The 21,623-nt window shown below is 38.6% G+C and overlaps 1 protein-coding gene across 3 annotated transcripts in view; it reads right to left on the bottom strand.

Moving 5' to 3' along the window:
- PPFIA2 (PTPRF interacting protein alpha 2) overlaps nt 1-21,623 on the bottom strand; it is a 315,886-nt gene that overhangs the window by 241,401 nt on the left and 52,862 nt on the right. For 2 of the 3 annotated variants that reach the window (XM_065626973.1, XM_065626972.1), the window contains exon 2: nt 8,899-8,918. The exons of the other annotated variant lie outside the window; for it this stretch is intronic. In XM_065626973.1, the coding sequence (XP_065483045.1) occupies nt 8,899-8,918 (20 nt within the window). The remainder of the gene's footprint in view (nt 1-8,898; nt 8,919-21,623) is intronic. 3 annotated transcript variants of the gene reach the window in all.

The following is a 21,623-nucleotide window of genomic DNA, read 5'->3' as shown; positions in this document are numbered from 1 at the left end:
ATTAGAAAGTGGCCCTTCCGTCACTAAGCGGGCTTTTCTTTAAGTATACGCATATCCTATTTAAAATGTAAGGGCCCACTTTCTAATCTCCATCAAGCAGGATGCAGTTAACAGACGTCTACAAACATTCAGTATTACAACACGTGAATCAGGTCATTTCTCAGATATGCAGTGATAGATGTCACAAATTTAACATGGACTTCGGCTGTAAATCTTTAGGGTAAGAATAGCCAAGTTGACACTGATGCTCTAGAGGCCTCTTTTAATTTTAATGGACACGGAAGTGAGGATTTATGTGCACGATTCATTTTATTCCTAGCCAGAGTTATTCATTAAACGACATCAGGAAAGCAGACATCTTTCTAGCAAAATATAACAATTTAGGCAGGATTAAGCCTGAAACAACCATTGATAAACTGTAAGATATTAAGGCATTATATGGCATTATTTCTCGTTAAAGATACTATACTGAAGCACGAAAACAACCTATTCGTTTTCAGGTTTGAGAAGGCAAAAGGGTGATTTTTTTGAAATCTGCCAAAACCTTCTCCTGCACGCCCGTGTTCTCGGTTTGTGTAACACCCCCGAACGCCAGTCAAACAAATGGCGACAGCCGAGCCGGAGCCCGCTCCTCATCCACCGACTGCCATCTGCTGTCGGGCCTGTCGCCAGGCCGATCCCGCTGCCCCGCACCGCGGCCCGTGCTTCGGGATGGGCCTTTGCCCCGAAGACTCTTCCATTTCCTTTAAGGGTGTTCTTTCAGGTCATCAGTAAATGAAAAGGGGGTTGTAAGAGGTGAAGACAGGCAATAATTCCGGGGAGATGTGAAGTCTTTCACTGTAACAGGGATAATTGTTGGAAAAAGGGATGGACGTTGGGTTTTCTCCGCTACCCGTCGTTCCCCAGCAAAGTGCTTGCTTCTTGGAAAAGAAATCTGTGAAGAGCTCACGTAGAGATGGGCGCTTGTTATATATACAGATTACTCAATCCATATTTTTTGGTGGAGATCAAAGGAAAACAGGAAAAAACTTAAGTATACGTGGCCCTGACTCATTGGCGTCAGCTTGGCAGCTTTATATTAACTGTTAAACTTCTAACTCAGTCACTGGTCATTACTGTTTCATCATTAACAGAGAGGCAATAAATAGAAACTAGATACAAAATCACACTTTTCTGCTAGCCGTGTCTTGATTTCTTTTTGACAAAAATACATGCCAACATTTAGTTAATTCAAATTTATAGTCCTTCCACAGCTAATGCACAGAGTTACAATAATTTTAGAAACCTTTTGTGTTATGTATTGCTTAAAATCAGTGATAAACCGTTCTAATGGAAGCAGAAGGCAATTACAGAGGAAGTAAATCAGGAGTCCTTTGAAGTGTTATTATGGTTATCATCAAAATTAAGTAGGTTTGTTGCCTCATTCAAGAGAAAAGGCAGGAAGGTGAATTGTAAACTAGTTTTAATACATACATAAAATGTTTCATCTGTAAAAATATGGAACATTATTTTGGATTATTGTTTTCCAAATTTCTGAATATTTTAAACTTTGGCAAAAAGGCCAGATATTAACTCATGATAATTCTCTAGAGTTTCAGTCCTGCAAACATATTTGCACATAAACAACTTTGCTCAGCAGTTGTCTGTAGTAGATATTTTAGGTAAAGTTTTAAGATGAGCCTTCAAAATCACTAATAGGAGTACCAAGAATTTCTCAGGAAATTTTTTTCAGTTGGTTGTTAGACTACTGAACTCATTAAGATAGCAAATAGAAATTATAGTCTCTGGAATGAGTTTTAAAGCTCAGATGAGTGGGACAAGTATTTATATTCCTTGTGACAAATTTGTACAGCACTATTTGTGCTTCTGTTTCATGGAAGATAAACAGTACAAAAGACATAATCATGTCTATTCTCTAGAGGTATTTACTGTGTTACTTGTATACGATATATATATAATAACAGCAATGCTATGAAGAGCAATAAGGGCAACATTTTCTCAGAATTGTCCTTGCATTAGGATTATGATTCAAAATTTTCTAACTCTTCACAGAAAAAGGTCGGTGCTAACATTTCTTGTTAAATTTATTATGGTGGAATTGTTAAATCACAAGAGTATCAAAACATGCAGATTCTGCCATCTGTTGCCAGCAATCTTGATTCAGTTATTGTATCATATGCAAAACAATGGATTGGTGATCTGGGAGAACAAGTTTTCTCCTCTGCAAGGGGGTGGCAAAAGACAAAGAAAGCATATGAGAAGGAAAGCAAATGCTGGTTGGAATCACCTCTTCTCTGAGCCACCGGACCACGGGATCCCCCACCGCACCCAACCAGGCGAAATGGAACAGCAAAAGCTTACAGCAACCAAAAAGAAACCCAAAAATCCCCACTCAAGAAGGGTAAAAGACCTGAAACAATAGGATCTCTGAAACGGGGAAATTTGTGTCAGGTGCAGAGTTTCTCTAGACTTCCAGCTGTGTTGAAGCCAGAAGTAATCAACTTATGCGTAAAAAGTCTATACACGTGTTGTATACTACATGTGTTCTTAAAGCTCTCAAATGCCCAGCTGCAAACACAGACTCCATGCCATATGGAATCAAGGAAAATTACTTGTGGGCCTCACTGGAAAGCCGATGGATCTCAGAACTAACTGTGATTTTTTAAAAATTGGGCAAAGATTGTTCTATACAAAAGCAAACTCGGGCAAACTGAAGCTTATTGACTCCGGTGTCTAACAAGGAGAAGCACTAGGTAGCAGCACCAGGGACCATCCCTGCCAGGGCTGGGACGAATTTACAGAAATTATCAAAGATAATACACAGTATAGTAGGGAAACCGTGATTTGTTTGCCACACAAAGACTATGACTTAAGTTTAAGTAGTTGATGACTGCATTTTTTTTTGTTAGCCAAATAACAGACGACACTGTTATGTTCACCTCATCAAAACACACCAGAAAGTTTTACCCAGCTTTTGCCAAGGAAACATTTCCTTACAAGCATATGCAAAAATAAGTACTTCACGTCAAATGTTAAACATAGCTTTCCTGTCAGCTTGCATATAATTGCTTTAATGACCTCTTTGGATGGGTATGAATCCTGACAAATTACATAATATAGGGTCAGATTCTTGAAATGACTTTGATACATATAATAAAATGGAAGTTAACAACTATTCCTGGTATGAATACACACCCCACAGTTTTTTTACAAGTTTGGGTAACTCTACAAAGCCAGGATCATTACAGTAACTAGAATTTCTTTTATTTGGGGAAGGAGGAGAAAAAGAAGGTTATTTTCTCATTTTGTTTTAATGTATTTACCGTGCACATTGAAATCTCAATATTATGCAGCAACTGCAGAATATATATAAGAGAGAACAAAACAGAACAAGCAGTCTTCTAAATGAGAAATAACAAATCATGGGAGAAAAAGCCCTCAGACAAAACAAAAATAAAATTACACCACCTTCCTTCCATCTCCAATGAGTTGTGCCTGTTAGACTCCAAGCAGATGTACTTAGATGTGTGATTTCAGAAGGAGGAACCCATCACATATACAACCAAAAGAGGAAAAGCTGTTCCTCACACTGAGAAACTTTTCACACATCTTAAACATGAACAGACGTGAGTAAAGGCAATGATTTTCTTAAACTATAGAGTGGTATGTATACCAATTTATAGTACTCTGCCTTTTTCACAAATGGAGATTCACTCACACACGTTACACTTTGTAGGCTGCAACATTCGCTCAAACTACTAATAAAACGATTTGCACTGCTGCACTGGATTGTGATTTGCAGTGGCTGAGATGGAAGTACATCTTCATTTCTGTCAAAACATGAGGTGACCCAGACCAAATGTGGGTGTGTCTTGCCAGGTAAAGAGGTGGCAATATCTGAAGCTGCTGCAGGCATTTGTTTCAGAATATGTGCTGATAGGTTTTGAACAAAGTAAGAGATACCACATTATCTCCAAAACTGCAGAGTAGCAGCAACTAAAGAGGAAAAGGTAACAAATGTCAAGCTCATTAGACTAGCCATTCAAAGCCAGAGAATTTAGAATATGTACAGCCTATTTCTGTGAGTTTTTACTTCCAGCACTAAGTAGGTTTCAAGTTAAAGAATGATCATTTATGTACATGCACAGAACATTTAGAATTGTAAGGTAAAATAAATGTTAAAAAACCCAATTACGAGATGCTAATTTCTATCTTTAATTCAAGAGTTTTAAAACAAAACAATACCGCTCCAAAAAACCCCACCAATTCTATTCCATTTATAATTTCTATTGTAAATGGATAGTCAAAACATCCTTCAAAATGTCTTGCATGTTCTGTGGAAGTATGTATCCCTAAGTATGGTTAAAGGGCATACCAGACTCTTTGATCTCCAGCCTCCTCTACTTGGCAGCACCTGTGTTTTTCTCTTATTTGATCAAAAAGTCTCACTTATTAATCTCTCAGATGGGAATCTAATACATAGCTTGTACTTATTTTGATCTGTGTTCACTAGAGGTAGACACATCAGACTTTAAGGCTTTAATATTTGCTTTTAGCCTAAATACACACACAACCATTACCAGAGCACAGACAAAATACACTTACCAGGACAGGAACAAAGGTAGCACCGTGATCGCTCATGTTAGCCTACCCTTCAATAACAGTAAGAACAAGCTGCTTTCTACAAAGAAAACTACAGTTTGAAGAAGTTTTTCAGGAATCCATCAGAAATAATCTAACCCCTTCAAAAGCTTAAATGGAAATTTTCTGCTTAAAGAGTGATTCACATATCAAAGCATGTGTTTCACTCTGATTTAGCACTTGCTTTAAACGCACACCATTTGTTATGAAATAACAGTAACAATCAATGGCTATACAGGATGGCTAGGACATTTAATGAGAATATAAAAAAGATTTTCATGGCTATCAGGTCCACTCTGGTAACACAAAAGGGACTTGTAAGTACTTTTGCAAGTCATTAAGTTCTACCCATTTTGAACTGCATTTCCACTAACAATTATTGCAAGGTTGTTTTATGCTGGAAAGAGGCATCGACTTTGGGGAATTATTCTGCAGATATATATATGTACATATCTGAAAATATACAACTGCGTTTTTCATATATATATGCATATATATAAAATTTTAAAATAATATCTGTGCAACAGAATATTTGTCATAGGAGAATCTCTTCTACTGTTAAGTGAAGGCAAAAGAAATCCTGTATTTACTTTTGAAGCAAGATATTTTTATGCTCCTATACAAAGGCTTTATTTCTGATATATCAAATGATCAGTGTCAGTGTGATGCAGTTGCCTGGTGGATGACAGTATTCTTCCTGGGACACTTGTGCAGACTTGATCATGGGCGCACAATATCAGACCTGATTTCAACAGCTACTCTATGTTAACAGCTCTGTGTTAAAGAGCCACAGGAACTGCACTAGAGGATCTGAAAGTGCCACATACACATGAAATAAAGTGCAGTAAAAATGTAAAGTTTGAGTGCTGATTTGTTTCAATTTTATGTAAATAAGTGACAGCTTGAGTAAACTGATTAGCTTATGTAAACAGAGTCAATTTAGCATCTCATTTCCATTTAATAAAGTAGTACCATTTGTCATTTTTATACCAAATGACTCTGGAAAACAAAGCATGAAAACAGCCAGACAGTACAAGAGAGGTACTGAGAAATACCAAACATAACAGCAGGTGTAAGAAGACTGCACTTCACCTACAGCATAATAGCATCACCAAAGTGACTACTTTACAATGAACGCACTACAGGCTTAAATCCAGGGTCTAATAGCTGGCTCTACTGAAAAGGACAGTACGATGGCTTCCCTTTTAAGGCCGGTGTCTTGCTGTAGCAAACAATTGTATGAAAGTGCATAGCCTAAACTTACAGTCTAAACTAATTTCTGTGCCGGAATCATAAACCCCAAGTAAAAAATTAACGTTCTCAGGAATTAGCCTCAAATCTAGCTTTGTCACGCTGTCATTCTAGACTATGTAATGAAGTATCTCCTAATTTAAAGTTTATCTACGTGTATAAGCTCTGAAATAGTTTTTATGCTTCCAAATTAGTCTTCAAGAATCGTTATGATAACACAGAAGAAATATGTTATTTCATCTTTCTCTTTTATTTTTTATTGCCTTACTTCGCAGCAGTAAAATTGCAACTGTATAGACTGCTGATGCTGAAACTTCCAATGTCTGAGTTTAACTGCACGGCTTTCAACAGGCTCTTCAGCACACTCAGAACATTTACTTCCACAAGATGGTGCCCTTTCTTAAAAAATCCTACTTTCATGTGGCTAACAAGCTAAAATGCCAAGAAACTATAAAAAGTTCAACTCCATTTTACATGTGCAAGTATTTTCAATTATTAGATGCTGAAGTTTGCACGATAAAACATTTTGACTAGGAAACGAAGAAAAACACTTCAGAGAGACTAATTTGCTTGTGAAAATGGGATTTAAAGCACTGTAGTCTCTGGCCAGTGACCTCCTGGAAATCCAGCCGAGGTCACATAACAGGTGTCTTGTCCCTAGTTTCCTGAGACGATGTTCACCACGGCAGCAGTAGCAGTGATTGTCGGGGCGCGGGGCCGGGGTGCTGGATGCCAGGGTGAGGCAGGGATCAGCCTTGGGCTGCAGGACAGAAGACACAGCTCCACAGCTCCTGTGTGTCCCGGGGAGTTTCATCCCACACCTTTCACGGGCGACACGGGCGGCCTGCACAAGTGTGTGATGGAAACAGGTCGCTTGGTTTCACACTATCAGACTCGGTGTGGGGAGCCTGAAGCCCATTTCTTATTGCCGGTTTTGATCCCGTCACTAAGAAGCTGGCTCAGATGGGTTCCAGAGAGATGAAGACCATGCCCTTTGAGCCTGTAGCAGCCGTGATTTGCTCCATGAAAAAGCTTGACTGGCAGCAACAGGGTTATTGCCAGAGTCAGGAACTCCACAGGGTAAGTGGAATTGTCAAAACCAGGTTTTTGATCTATCTTCATTTTGTTTCTTCACTTGGGAAATATAAGACAATTACATGTCTGAATCTTGTGGGAATGAGGTTAACACAAATCCAATAAAATCGTGAGTTACTCATGGGGACACATAAATAACAAAAACACACATAGTAAAGTAAAATATTAATAGACAGGTAAAGTTTTGCTTTTGATGAAAAAGCTAGGCTTCGGTGGAAATTGTAGAAACATCTCTGAAACCTGAACCTCTGGTCCAATGAGCAATATGTTATATTTATTGATTTTAGCCCATTTTCATTAAGTTAACAACATTTACAGATGTTGACATTTGTTTTCCTTGAAAAAAAATCTTCCTCTTGTGACCCCTACTGCTCTTAGCTATATGAAAAAATCTTTCACCAATAAATAAACTTTAACTGTAAATGGTAACAAACAGAGACACTGTAACAATCAGATCTTCACAGCAGAAAGTCTACCTGGTTGTTGGAGTGCTATGGGACAGCAGGTTAAGCAGCAAACAATATTGAATGATGGTAGAAGTAGCTACTGGGAAGAATTAAAAGGTACCTTAAGACTTAGCTACACAGGTAAAATATTTTAATGGAGTGGGAAGTAGAAGTATGCTAGATAGGCAATGGGGAAGCGAGGGAGACGGATGCACTTTCAGGAGCTCTTTTCCCCTTAAAAACACTCCCCATGTTATCCTCTTTCCTTTCTAACACAGGGCACACAATTCCTCCCCTGAGGCTGGCAGGAAGGCTTCAGCACAGGACTGCCTCCTTCTCCTAGGGCTTATGGGCAGTTGCAAGGACAGAGATTGGGAGTCAGAAGAAGATCCAAAGACCAATGTCATCTGCTTCTGATGCTGCCAAGGATCAGCCACACTTCTTCTCACAGCATCTCCGGCACCTAGAGGACTAGGAACGTAGCTTGCTGGAACAAGCAGGGCTGTCTCCTCTTTCCCCAGGCAAATGCTGGGCAAATAGAATTCTCTCTAACCCGATCTGTACCATTCTCTTTGGTCACCTCTTACTCATAAAGCTATAGAGATTCACTTGCATTGATGGGCTAAGTAATCAAGGGAAAAAAATAAAACAAGAGGAAAGCTACTTCCTACTTCCTTTTTTGTTGTGATGGCTGTAACTTGGATCAGCTCATAGAAAACAGTCTCATCCCTTGTATCAATGGACCCAGCCTAAAGAGAAATACAGATTAAGTTCATTTCACAGGAAAGTGCTCCAGGATGCTCTTTTCATCGTGCATATAATTTTCCCTCTAGCTGTCCCCTCTCCCTCCTAAGAAAATATCCAAAAGATGCCAGCATGTGAAGGCATTATCACCCATCCCCAGCCTTACAAATGCCCGCTTGAACATGGAACGCAACCGGTACCTCTGTGCCCCCAGGAAAGCAGTTTCGCCCCAAGCATCTGCCAGTTCCTGAGAGCTGCCACCTCATGCCACAGGGTGCTACTGGCAGATTCACTCTCCCTCCTGCTGGTGAGGGAATCGTGCTTAGGTGGCTCAGCCTTTCTTTTTGAAAGAAATCTGATGTCAGGGAAGCTTAACACAACATCCTTTCCTGATCAATAATGCTCAGGACGACTAATGAGTTGCAGCGTCTCGAATTTCAGCTAACTTGAAGTCTTCGTTAGTTCCAAGCTGGCTGGTTCAGTGAACAGAATGACCCAATAATTATTTGAAATTACAGCATTGATGTGGGCCAGGAAGCTAAGGAAGTTTTCTGAGTAGCTGTAAATGTCTCAATAATTAATGCTGCAGGTGGCTGGTTTCCTGTAGCTCTCTCAATTCTACTACCAAGAGAGCTCAACTGGCAGGAGAGTTTCCAGCTACAGCGTGCAGAAATACTGCAGAAGAGAAACGGGACTTAATGTCCCTGTCACCTCCATCAACCCGCTGATGCTGTGCAGATCCTACAGGTCTCTCCAGCTGCCTCAGCCCGGGTCCCAGATTTACAAAGGTACAGAGAAATCATAGAACTCTTTTGTAAACATGAGTGCTGGCAGCTCAGTGAGACAGTGATTTAGGAATTAGGGGAGGAATTCAAGTCTAGCTGAAGTCTTATACTGAAGGGCCATCCCCACCACAAGGTCTATGCTCCTTTCCCCCATCCACATCAGAGCTGTGTCCAACTCCATCTGTGGATGATCAGCATTAAAATGCTTGCTGAGATTGTAATTTCAATTAATTTTGATTCATAGTAGGTGTACGCAAGAAAATGAGAATGAATCAATTGGGTAAATTATTAAATGTTATTGAAAATAAGAATTCAAAGTTCCAGTCTGAGGTGGAAAGATTCAGAATTAAGCTTTAGTCCCATGTCTTTGTGTTAAATATGTACATAGCAGCACAGTGGAGTTGAGATGTTTGCCACTATGGAATAGCAAAGATTAATCACAGAAATAATAATTATCTGTCATTTCTTGCCTTGATCTATGACAGTTTATACAGTTAATTTTTCCTGATATGCTGGTAACGAAATTTTCCCCTAAGATTATTATACTGTCTGCAATGAGCATTGCTGATGCCTGAGAATTGATAAGCAAAAGCTTGAAGCAGTATTGCTATTTTACAGACATATTTGGGGTATTTTTTCATTTTAAATTAAATATACTAGAAATAAGAAAGCTTTACACAAGCACACAGGACCTTATTACTTCTTAATAAATTTAAGCAAATGTATTCTATGAAATTAAGTTAAATTCATTTATCTTGAAATACACTATCAATAAAAACATCAACAGTCGAAATAGTTTTGTCTAACATAAATGCTAAATTTTAAATGTAATTTCTTTTAGCATGGATCACAGAATCTCCCAATACGATTATAATTTCAATTTTCTTCGATGAACATGGTTTGGCTCAGCCAGAAAAACCCTCTGGCAATGTGTTAAGACCGTCTCCCTGCAACATTACTGCAGATATGCAGCAGAAGTTGTTTTTATGAAGCAAATCGGGATTTATGGCAATCTTTTAAAGGAAATCACTGACAGGGTTTTGAGAAAAACTCGTCTGATTTATTTAGTTTCAATACACTGCTACTGTCTGTACCCTGATTGTGCTATGCTTTAGGCACATATAAGCACAATATGTATCATCATTCAGACAGGACAGAGCGGGGGAATAGAATAAACATCAACACGATACACTCCCCCATCCTTGTTTTCTTGCTTTTCCACATGTAGGCACAGCGAGGGGAAAAAATGAAAATTCTCGCTCCTAATGTTCTCTGAGATTTGTCAATGACAGTTTGCTGCGGCTCACACGCAAAGCGGAGCAGCAGAGGAGACAACTGCAGAGAGCAAATCAGGAGTGTGAAGCCACAGAGAGCAAAGCCACAAGGACAGAACAATCTCTAAGCAGCTGGGGAAGAAAAGAGGAAACCAATTAAATAGGGAGCAAGGAGAGGGAGTTGGAAGCAAAAAGAAGGTAGAATAAACCTTTTTTTTCTCCATATTTTTGATGAACAATGAAAACTGAACACGTTTTACTTTTGTAATTGCAGAAATATGGAATAATCTGAAGCTGTACCACAAAATAGAAACATTTTTTTATTAGCGAAGTATACTCTTCAAATCAAATGTGGGCCCGTGTTTGAAGTTAAGGTTCTAATTTTATATATTGTTTTCTGGAGCCTTGAGGAAAAAAAAAAAAAGAAAAAAAGAAAAAAAAAGAAAAAAGGAAAAAAAAGGAAAAAAAGAAAAAAAGAAAAAAAGAAAAAAAAGGAAAAAAGAAAAAAAAAGTTATTTTTCTAACGCTTAAAGTAAAAGTTCCATAAACCATTCTCCTTCACTCATACATCTCCTCACTTTCCTTCCTCTTCAAACTGGAAGTACCTTTTACAAGGATAAAGCAATTGGATATGTCTGTTCCTCCAGGACTGATGCGGGGCGTGTGGATTGCTGTATGCCATGACGCACAGGAAATTTTTAATCCTTCTGGGATGATTTTTAATCATTTTGGGATGCCGTTTTGCACGTGATGCAATGCTAAGTTACACTGCTCCTAACCACGGTGTTTGAAGATATCCCAAGACAGCGTGATGCAGAATTGGATCCTTCCAAGTGTCATACTACTAGTAGCAATTTTATCGTGTGAGATACTGTGAACAGCTCTTTGGGACAAAAGCCAGAGAGGACAAAGGAAATCCTACAGCTACCATACAGGGAAGATGACAATACATCTCCTGTGACTTTGAGGCAGACTCTTGCTCTGGAAGAGCTAGTAAAAAGATATGGTTCATGTCTCCACAAAGTCCCAGCTATGTTTAGTCAACAGTTCCTAATTATTCCTTCCAAGGCTTTGCCTAATTAAGGAGTTTTATTTGATAAGCAACTCCAAAAGTTAATCCAAATTCAGGGTCCAAACATTATGAGACAGCTATTATTAGTAATAATAATTACTGCAGCAGGGTGACATACATAATGAACAATTATTCACTCACTATATCTCTGTTGTTGTTTTTGAAGTCTGTGAAAAGGAGTTTTTTCAGTATTTATGTAATATCGGGTGGGGTGCTAATGACTTTTATGAACAACTCTTGGTTGTTGCTTTTTCTGAAAATAGACGAGTATTCTCATCTGACATCCCTTGTTTTAAAAGGACACATTTATATCTTCTCTGTGTAACATAAATCAATTTCTGATGTCATCATTCACAATTATAATTACAAAATTCACTTTGCATAACTAATAAAATTCCTCATATTACTGAACATTCCTGTTAATAAACTCATTTATTAGAAGTCTGTGACAAGCAAACATGGCCTTGGAAATTTCTATATTTCCTCCAGCAAAAATTCATGGAATAGTAATATCACCATTACTTCCAGATGTTAAAAGCAGCATATTCAAAGTGGAAATATTATGCAAAGATTTGAGTGTGCTTGTTATGAGTTGCTGGCAGTATGTGGCAGTTGCCTTCACAGGATTTCTGGGTATCTGCCAGTAGCAGTCATAACCGATGCCTTTAAAAACTTACGTGTTTTCATTTTGTTCCTGTTGTACTATAGAGTTGCAACAACACTGTATAAATCTGTGACTTTTATATGGTAGATCTTTCACTTAATAAAGGAAACATTGCGGGAATGGCATCTAAAATTAGATACTGGAAGAACAGTATTTTATGTATGACTCAAAATGGGATGACCAGAAGTGGGGGTGTTCTGACAACGTGGTTAATGTACAACCAAAAAGGAACCAATTAGAGGATTCCCAAAAGCACCTCCATTAGAGCCAGGTATGGACTTCAAAAGCACAGCTCTTCAAATTCAGCTAAAGAACTGGGCAAAGACATCTCAGATTCCCTTTTGTATCACAGGCAAGATCCTCACAGCTGAAGTGCCTCAGAGCTCTGCCCTGCTTCTGTCTTCTCTATCATTTCCTCCTGTTCATCATCTCTTCTCTAGCACTGTGTTTTGTTTGGTTTTATTTTTCCCGCAGAAGCAGCTTTGTGCCAAAAACTTGTGAAATAATGTCTTTGCAAACTCAAGCTTGGACAAATCTGAAAATGTATGTGAAATTTAACTAAGCACTTTGTTAATTTTGGTTGTGGAAAAAAAAAGGGGCAAAATCTGAAGATTCTAGATATAAGATATACATTTGCTTCATTCTTGTCTCTGGCACTGTAGTATATACATATGAGACTAGAATTAAGATGCAAGAACACTTCGCTGTTTAGAAATTAAAAAACAATATAACTTACCACTTAATATGATATGTTCAGTCTGAGTCTCTAAAATGAAGAGGTTTCAGCCACCTCTACTTCAGACACAATGTGTGGCAGTACCTAGGAGGAATTCTGTGGGCAGATCTGCATAGCTGATCTTAGTGGTCCCTTTCTAGACTTACTTTCTAACAATATCCTGAATTTGTTATTTTAGAGCTTGAGGCATCTCCCCTTCCTCCAAATGATTTATCTGCTAAATCTCAAAATTAATCAGAAAATGGATTATTGGTTTAGTTTTGCCTTTTCACGTGATATGAGGAAACAAGATTTAATATACGTAAAGAGATCCTTGGCAAGCCAGAGAACAGAACTATTATTTTACAGACCCTAACTGGTACAAAATCATTTCATGTATCTATTCAGGCAGCCAGCTCATTCAACAGAACACCAGCCTGCAGACAGCTTTCCAAATTTAGCTGAGAGATAAACAGCAAGGAAAAAATATCCTGAAAATGGGATGCAGATAATAAAATAACAATCAAAAATGTAGCACATTGGAATTTACCTTATAATTTTTACCACGTCTAGCACAGAAGGAAAGGCAACAGAAGTAGCAGGGATGATAGCAGGAAAACCAAATAACAGACCTTTCTCCCTCAGAGTTTTGATTTAACCTACTTTTTTTAAGATGCTTTTGTTTGTGCTGCTGCTTCTTGATAGCAACAGCATGACTATTTTTTTCCCCATTTTATACAGCTACTGAATATCAACAGCAAGAGTTGTTTCTCTTGGTAGGACAGTTTTCAGAACAACTGATATTTGACCTTTACTGTAAAGAGCTCTGTTTTCCACAGATGGCTACAGATCAAGTACTTTTGATTTCCAGTACCAGCAACCTGGCCTGAATGGATTTAATGAGACTAAATAACGTTTTATCAGATTTATCACATACCCAGTGAATCCAGGAATGATTAAGCCTGGCAGTCATAAACATTTCAGGAGCCAACCAATGATAAGACAAGGGGCAATGGGTATAAACTGGAACACAGGAGGTTGCATTTGAGAAGAAACTTCTTCACGGTGAGGGTGACAGAGCACTGGAACAGGCTGCCCAGGGGGGTTGTGGAGTCTCCTTCTCTGGAGACATTCAAAACCCGCCTGGACGCCTTCCTGTGTAACCTCATCTGGGTGTTCCTGCTCTGGCGGGGGGATTGGACTAGATAATCTTTTGAGGTCCCTTCCAATCCCTGACATTCTGTGATTCTGTGATTCTGCGAGCCTGACTAATTTTCCTGTGAACAATAGCTCCTTCATTATCTACAATAATCCTTATTATTGATAGTGATCAGTGTCAGGTGTTTCATGTGGTGTTAACCAAAACCTGTACCACATATCTTTTGGCCAGACTTGCATGCAAAGTTTCAGCATTCTGTGAAATACTTTTAATTCAAAAGGAATCGCTCTTGAATTCAAGCTTTGGTTATCTATCACTCTTATTAAATCTCCTTAATGATGTATTTAAATGAAGGTTGACATACACATTTGTCATGGGGGAGTGATGGGGGGGAGGGTGGCGCTGAGTGTATCCACCACAACATTTGCATAGGCTTGACCTATACGACTCTGATTTTTACAATATGAATTTTTTTAAAATAAAATAAATCCACTTATAGCTTTTTGTTTCCTTGTGTAAAATTTGTCCAATTTGCCTCTGATCAGGGGCTTCTTCACCCTATTGTTTCCTCACATCCAGCTATTTCGTGTCACTGGACATAAGACCCTGAAGTTCAACAGTTATTCTCTCTTTTAACAGCTAGACATTAAAAAAAAAAAAGTGTCGGGTGCTTATACAAGTAACTTGGAGGCACCTGGTCACTGGGGTGGAATCCAAAACCCTGTATTAGGCACCAAGGCTTCACAGAGTGCACAGGAAATTAACTATCTCAGAATAGCATCCATAAATACAGACCTGCTGACTGGAAAGTTGCAAGATCTGTGAAAAGACTGGCTCCTCCTTAGTACTAATAACAGAAGTGCAAGGCAAACAATAAGTACTCCTTATTGTAATGCCGCCACTGAAAGGTTTAAATTTAGGAAGAACAGAGGATTATTCACAGTCTGTAACCTTAACATTTAGCCAGCTAGTTTTCTTAACGCTTCCTCTATAGATCTTCCTCTGACCTCCAGACTATGTATTATAATTTAAATGAACCACATGATTTAAAGATGTAGAGAGATAAACCTATAGAAAATTCTGATGAAACTTGGAAATCTATTGCAGCCCATCGTTTTTTAGGACAAGGGGGGCAGAAAACAGCTCTCCCCTAGAGCTTCAGAATAGGCTGTTTCATTTCCTATGGTCTATCATAACAATTCTCTAGGCTGCAAAAGGCCATCATTACTGACCATACACTGCTAACATACCCTGAGACATCTGTAGTACATTCCTGAATTTTACTAAGAAAGACGTGGTCTAACGTTTCAAGCACAACTGTTTGGGCTTCTTTGGAAGCTGCCTGTTATTTCTGGAATATGGTGAGATAAAGCAGAAAAAAGGGTATTTTCTAAAGTCCTTCTAAACTGCTCTGAGAATATCCAAAACGCTGCATAGATCTTCAGGCTTGGCAAGCGGTTTTGAAGCAGCTCTGAAGAACCATCAAGGAAATCGTATACATCACTCGGTTTTGATTCTCTGACAGTTTGCTGCTTCATGGAGGTATACTGCGGTGCATTCCAACGACTCGGCACTTCCTAGTCCTCTTTTTTTAATTATTGGCAGGCCAGATTTCATCTGTAGGTCCCTGCAGAATTTTTAGGTGTGAGGTATGTGGACAAACAATACACTATCATAATGTGATTATACTGAATTGAATTCATGTCCTAATGGTAAAAACACACAGCCCAAGAGGCTGTGAACCAGAGCTCTCACATTCAAGAAGACAGCCTTAACTTCCAGGCAAATGTATGTTCCATGTGAGAGCTCCTGCCATGGCTCTTGCTGATGCTGGGACTGCAAAACAATACAAGCATCCAGAAACATGGCCAGCAAGGTGAACCTTGGCACAAAGGCACTGTAGGAATTAAGGTCACTTGGTTGAAAGATGGTTAGTTCAGTGGTTTTCTATAGGACTGTAGCAGCCCAAGCAGCAGGTGCTGGAGCTGTCAGGCTGCCCCTTCCCAGCTGGCCAGCCTCACCAGGCTTGTGCTGTGCTCCAGCTCACCCTTGTTCCATCTGAGAGGTTCTTGCAGTTGTGCCTGCATAGTAACACAGCTTCTCTGGGCAGGATGCTGAGGGGCCCCACTCACAGCTGCTGGCAGTTTGTTCGCTAGGTCATTCAGTTAGGGTGACATAGCTATGGATCCAAGCTGAGAAGAACCAAAACCCCAAATGTCATTTTCTGACCTTTAGACTACTAAATAATAGCCTGTCATCTCAAAAGATAACTGAGTCCTGAATAATTCTGAGAAGCATTGAGTCATGTGTATGCAGAGAAATACCTGGTATGTAAGATTTCCTTCCAGCTGTCTTAAGACTTCCAGGCCAGCATGCAGATGTATCAAGTCACTTTACAGAGCAAGACCACTTGTGAAACTAATCCTGAGACTTGGGCTCTTGGTTTAAGCACTTTGAACTGCCCATCTGAAGATTTATACAAATATGTAGCTATTGTTCATCTGGATAAAATGGGCAATTTAATTAAAAGATTACATTGGATTACAGCTGATAAATTATAAGGTATATGTGAGAAAGCTTAGGTACATGCCTTGGTGATGCTAGCTCTTCTCAAACATCTTCTGTCTGCTCCAGACAAGCAATGACACTGGCAACTGCAGCTCAAGCTTTACAGCATGGAGCAAGCAAGAAGAAGAGGAAGAAATATTAGACAACAGATTCGCAGAGGCCACCAGGACTGACATTGCTCGAAGAAAGACCAGCAGTATTTCATAATGGAAACTGATGCTTCTTTAGGACAGCATAAGCCTAATACTGTTTTTGAGCTTTTTATTCTTGTTGTGTTTGATTTTTCCTGGTGGTAGGCCTGAAACTGCTTTTATAATCAATAAATCAGACTAATGTGCTAATGAAAAAATCGGCTCTGAATTACTAGCAAAATTAGAAAAGTTGAGCTCTATCCATGCCCTTACTAGATCAAAAATGAAGTGGACGATTCTATATATGTATTGTACTCACTCCATAAACAGGCATTGCTAAACTTTTTACACTAGAGGGCACTTTGCTTATTCCCTTGTATTTCATGGAATTAGTGCACGATAACGTGTATGGAGTTTTCTGCAGTATTTGAACTCCAGAAGCTTTTATAATAGTGTTGTTGGCTTTTTGTAATAAGTACATTAATGTGAATATCAATTGCAGTGAGTACTTATCTGAGATAACCCTGCAGATCTTAAATTGCAGGGGAAAAAATAGGACAGACGCCCAATCTAAATCCTTTCAATGACTTTCAAGGTACTGAAGCCATTGAAATGAAACCATAATCTTAACTCTTTTTGTGCTTATATTGCTATGGTAGTATATACTGGCTGGAAATAAAATAAACATGACAGTATCTCACATAATTTGTAACAGAAAATTTAAATTAATATTTAATATTTAAATATATAATACTATATATCATAATATACACTATATTTATATACTTCATCTATATGTATGTATTGATATATAATATTAAATATTTTAAAATTATTTAATATTTAATTTCTCCACTATAGGGATGGTGAGGCACTGGAACAGCCTGCCCAGAGAAGCTGTGGATGCCTCATCCCTGGAATTGCTCAAGACCAGGTTGGATGGGGCTTTGGGCAACCTGGTCTAGTGGAAAGCATCTCCCCGCCATGGCAGGGGGTTTGGAACTAGATGATCTTTAAGCACCTTCCAACCCAAACCATTCCATAATTCTATGATATTATAACCTAAAAGAATGCTTTTTTGCAGACTACAGCATCTATTGGGCTCGGAAGATCAACTCCTGTATACTCTGTTGAGAGAAGACCAACATTCACAAACATGTACCAGATAGTTTACTCACTTTGCTATCATCTTGTACAAAGAGATATGTACATTGCTATCTATAGATAAGTGTTCATACAATAAGTAAGTCATACTACATAGCAATTCCATTACTACATTTCTTATGCTGCCTTATTATGCACCAGCTATAAACAAGGCAAGTATCAAGGTCAGACTAATTAAAATGATGTACATATCCTCAGTCATTTCATGGAAGACAATTATTTTAAGACAATCTGCTCTCTATACAATACCTCCTACAGGAAGTAGTCTTCTTGACAAATCCAAGGTCTTTGCATTGACCAACAGTTCTCTGTTTTTCATCCTCAAGGGCCTGAATATCTGGAATAAAAGTAGCCAGAGTAACCTAACACAACAGACACCATAGCAGATTCTCCCCTTGGCCTGGCAGGCTCCACACTTTAAACCACTAAAACTACACTGTTACATTATCTGTGGATAAGTATATAAACCTGAGGAGCCAAGGACTCAATCCCACACCAAAGGAAGGAATTCCTGCAGAAGTGAAGACACTTTCAGAGTTATGCAGTCTTCCATTGAAAGCCATTGTTGACTGGCACACATGCCCTGCAGCAAGGTTTTGACCTACTTGAGAACAGGCATTATGCCATCCAAACAGATGGGCAAAAGCGTAGACAGTCAGGAGACCATGTTTGTACATCAAGCATGGATGACGAGGGCATGATTCTCAGCTGAGAACATTTAAATAATTGTTCATTCAGAGCTTATGCTTCTGTCACAGAAAGTAATGTGTCACCATTAATCAAGCTTGGAGTTCAATGCCCTTTAGGAAAGGCACTGTAACGTAAAGTGGATATAATCACCTAGATGGAATTCTGGGAATGACTGTTCTGCAGCACAATTACAAAAATGGTTGACTTCTAGTCTCACCTCTGCTACAAACTTCATAAAAGTGACCTTGAGCCATTCAGCCACACTGTTTCATTCTCTCTCCTCTTGTTTTACCAACACAAACTTACATACTATACAAGCAACATCGTGGGTATAAATCAATGTGTGCAGAGCATCTACAACAAACAGAAATGGGCACGCATCGCTATCGCTGCTTTATCATTCAAAACCCTTATGTGAAATTTTGGTCCAACAGGTAAAAATCTCCATTTGTGGGCACCACAAATTTCACATGGCTAGACCTTATATTGTTTGCCTTCAGTATCATGGGGATTTTAATTTTTGAAGATCGTGAGCAGAAGTGAATAGAATTCCAAATGCTTCCACTTTGTCGTGTACAATTTCACATGCTTCATTGACTTTCAACTTGATCAGCATGCAAAATATAGATGAGTGGGTATAACAAATGATTCCAGACTAATGCCAGCATTAATAATAGTCACTATTTATGTACTAATTTGTGCTAAAACTGTTTTGAACAAGAAGCAAATAGAAAAGACATATGTTGTGTACATATTTTTGCAAACCAGACACATATTAAGCAGCGTATAAAAATATCAGGTACTGTACAGGAACAATTGGATGTATTAAAATTGGTCCTAAATGCTCCTGGCAAACTTTTAGAAATAATGTCTGGGTCGTTATTAGAATATAAAGCCCAAATTTCTTTATCAGTGCTTGTAGACATGCAACTTGTAAGTCGTCAAGACATAGCTATCTACAAAGTAAGATCTAAGCCTGAATTTCAAAAAAGTATCTACTGATTTAGGACACCCAGTTGGAGAATATTTTCCCATATGACCTTCATAAAGTAGTTCATTAGCAATGTCTGAAAGTTAAATCTACTTGGTTAACTAGTCTCAGTAGCTTGAATGGGATTATTTATACCAACAGGCACTGTGTAATGCCATGCAGAGTTATTCAGGTATTTTAGCACACTTACAAGAAATCAACTTTTTGAAGAACTCCTTTTGTACTAATTATTTCCTACCATTAGGTGCTGAGGGAAAGGATATTGTCCAGATCCACTGCAAGTTGTTCTGAAATCCATTTAAATTGTTCTCAGATAAAGTCAATTCCCAAAAGCACTTCTCAGAAAAGCTACAGTATGTTAAATTGGTTATCATAGTAATTACCTGTTCAAATAAACTGTCTACTAGCAGTTAAGTTTCAAGAAAATATACAGTATTGATTTTAAAATAAGTGTTGCATGATTTTAAAAATAAATGTGTTGTACAGTCTAAGAACATTTCTAAGAAACCAGCCTATTTACCAACTGATAGTATTGTAGCATTTTCAATATCTAGTGAAGGTTAACTAAAATCAGTGAAAGGAGTCATCCTTCAAATATGTGACATGTATTTATTATCCAATTCACAAAGGTTTCAGTGCAACAAAGCAGCAATGAGCCTTTACAATGATTAAAATGTCAAAAGAAAAGCTAATCAGTCATGCTGTGAATTTTCCCCAAATTATAACCACCACCATTGTACTCTCACAATTCACTGTTGATGACACAGGAGGTCCAACATAGAGGGCATGCCACGATCTCTTCTGTGTAATTTATATAGTCAGGAGTCATTCCTGGGGCATTGTTAAAAGTGAGGTACACAGGGAGGTGTGTAACTGCGACTATTGCAGCTCTCGGAAGGTCAGTCACTCGTAGCACAAATCAGAATGCAGCCTTGCAAACAATGCAAGCCATCAGAGGCAGCAAAGTGTTCCTCTCCCCCGTCACCTTCAGCAGTGGATGACGTCTTTCTCAGGGCATTGCTCTAAGCACATTTCCTGTTGAATGAGTTGTTCTTTTTGCCTCTCCCTCCCTGAGGCACACAACGCCTCCCTGCATTTCCCTTGAAAACCGTGGCTGTGCTTCTCGCGGTTTGGGTCCGTGTCTTACAGGCACAGCTTTGCTTTCTCATCATGTCTATAAGCAGTAGGAATGCAAATATAACTGCATTTTACTATCTCCATTCTCCTGAGATGATCGGTTATAAACAGTATGAATTTTGGTTTAGGAAATAATGCCATAATACTGCAAGTCCTTTAAAAGAAGAAATGCAAGAGTCAGGAGCATGTAAAGGAAGTAAGCAAAAATTTCCTCGAGTTGGACATCTTTTCCCTTATGATTATTGGTTCCAACATTGCCTTATTCTGTGCTTATTAATTGCAGTTACTTTAATAATGACAGGAGGCTTCAAGCTGTTCCTAAATTCCTGGTTTAGACACCCAATATTTCTAATTAAAATACAGATTTCATAAATAATATTAAATAGATTTATAATAATGATGTGTCTCTGTTACTACTGCATAATTTCCCTGTATATGTATGTATTTATAAACAGATTCAGAAAGATCATACGTAAGTAGGAATATTTTTCATTTCTGTTCAAAAATAAATACATACCCAGCTCCCCCTAGGAAGTGGGATAACTGGAAAAGTAAAGATTAATGAAACTGTTCTTCATGCATAACACGAAGTATTTACACTCCTTTCTGAATGCACATGAAAATGAGTTTATTTTGTTTTTAAGAGAAATGTCAGTCAAATCACTAGCTTGAAGCAAGCACGTCTCTTTTATCACACATCATTAGTAGCTTCATAGCGTGCATGGCTTTGGCTCATCATGTCTGAGAACAAATCTCTCTAGGAAATGAAAAACATTTAAAAGAGCTATTATTATTTTTTAACTATTAAGAATCATAGCTGAAGCACATGAACCCCACCTTCCACGTTAAGTGAAAAACGTCTGAAGTTCCAGTACAGCCCAAAATACTTGGAGAGGATTTGCAAAGGGCCTCCTCCCCTACCATCTTCTCTGAGGTTAATCCAAGGGACTGCCTTAGAGATTTTCTAAAACCGCCAACATGTGGCTGATGCTGACAGGAGTGCCCAGCCCAGACGCACTGCAGGAATTATTATAGCCTGTGTACTTAGAGGATCTCCCACACTGAATATCTCGCACTGCCGTCCTGCATTGGCTTC

Source organism: Caloenas nicobarica, chromosome 1, assembly GCF_036013445.1.
Source record: "Caloenas nicobarica isolate bCalNic1 chromosome 1, bCalNic1.hap1, whole genome shotgun sequence".
NCBI lineage: Eukaryota > Metazoa > Chordata > Aves > Columbiformes > Columbidae > Caloenas > Caloenas nicobarica.
The sequence above is the reverse complement of the archived record's forward strand: the minus strand, read 5'-3'. Positions and strand labels throughout refer to the sequence as shown.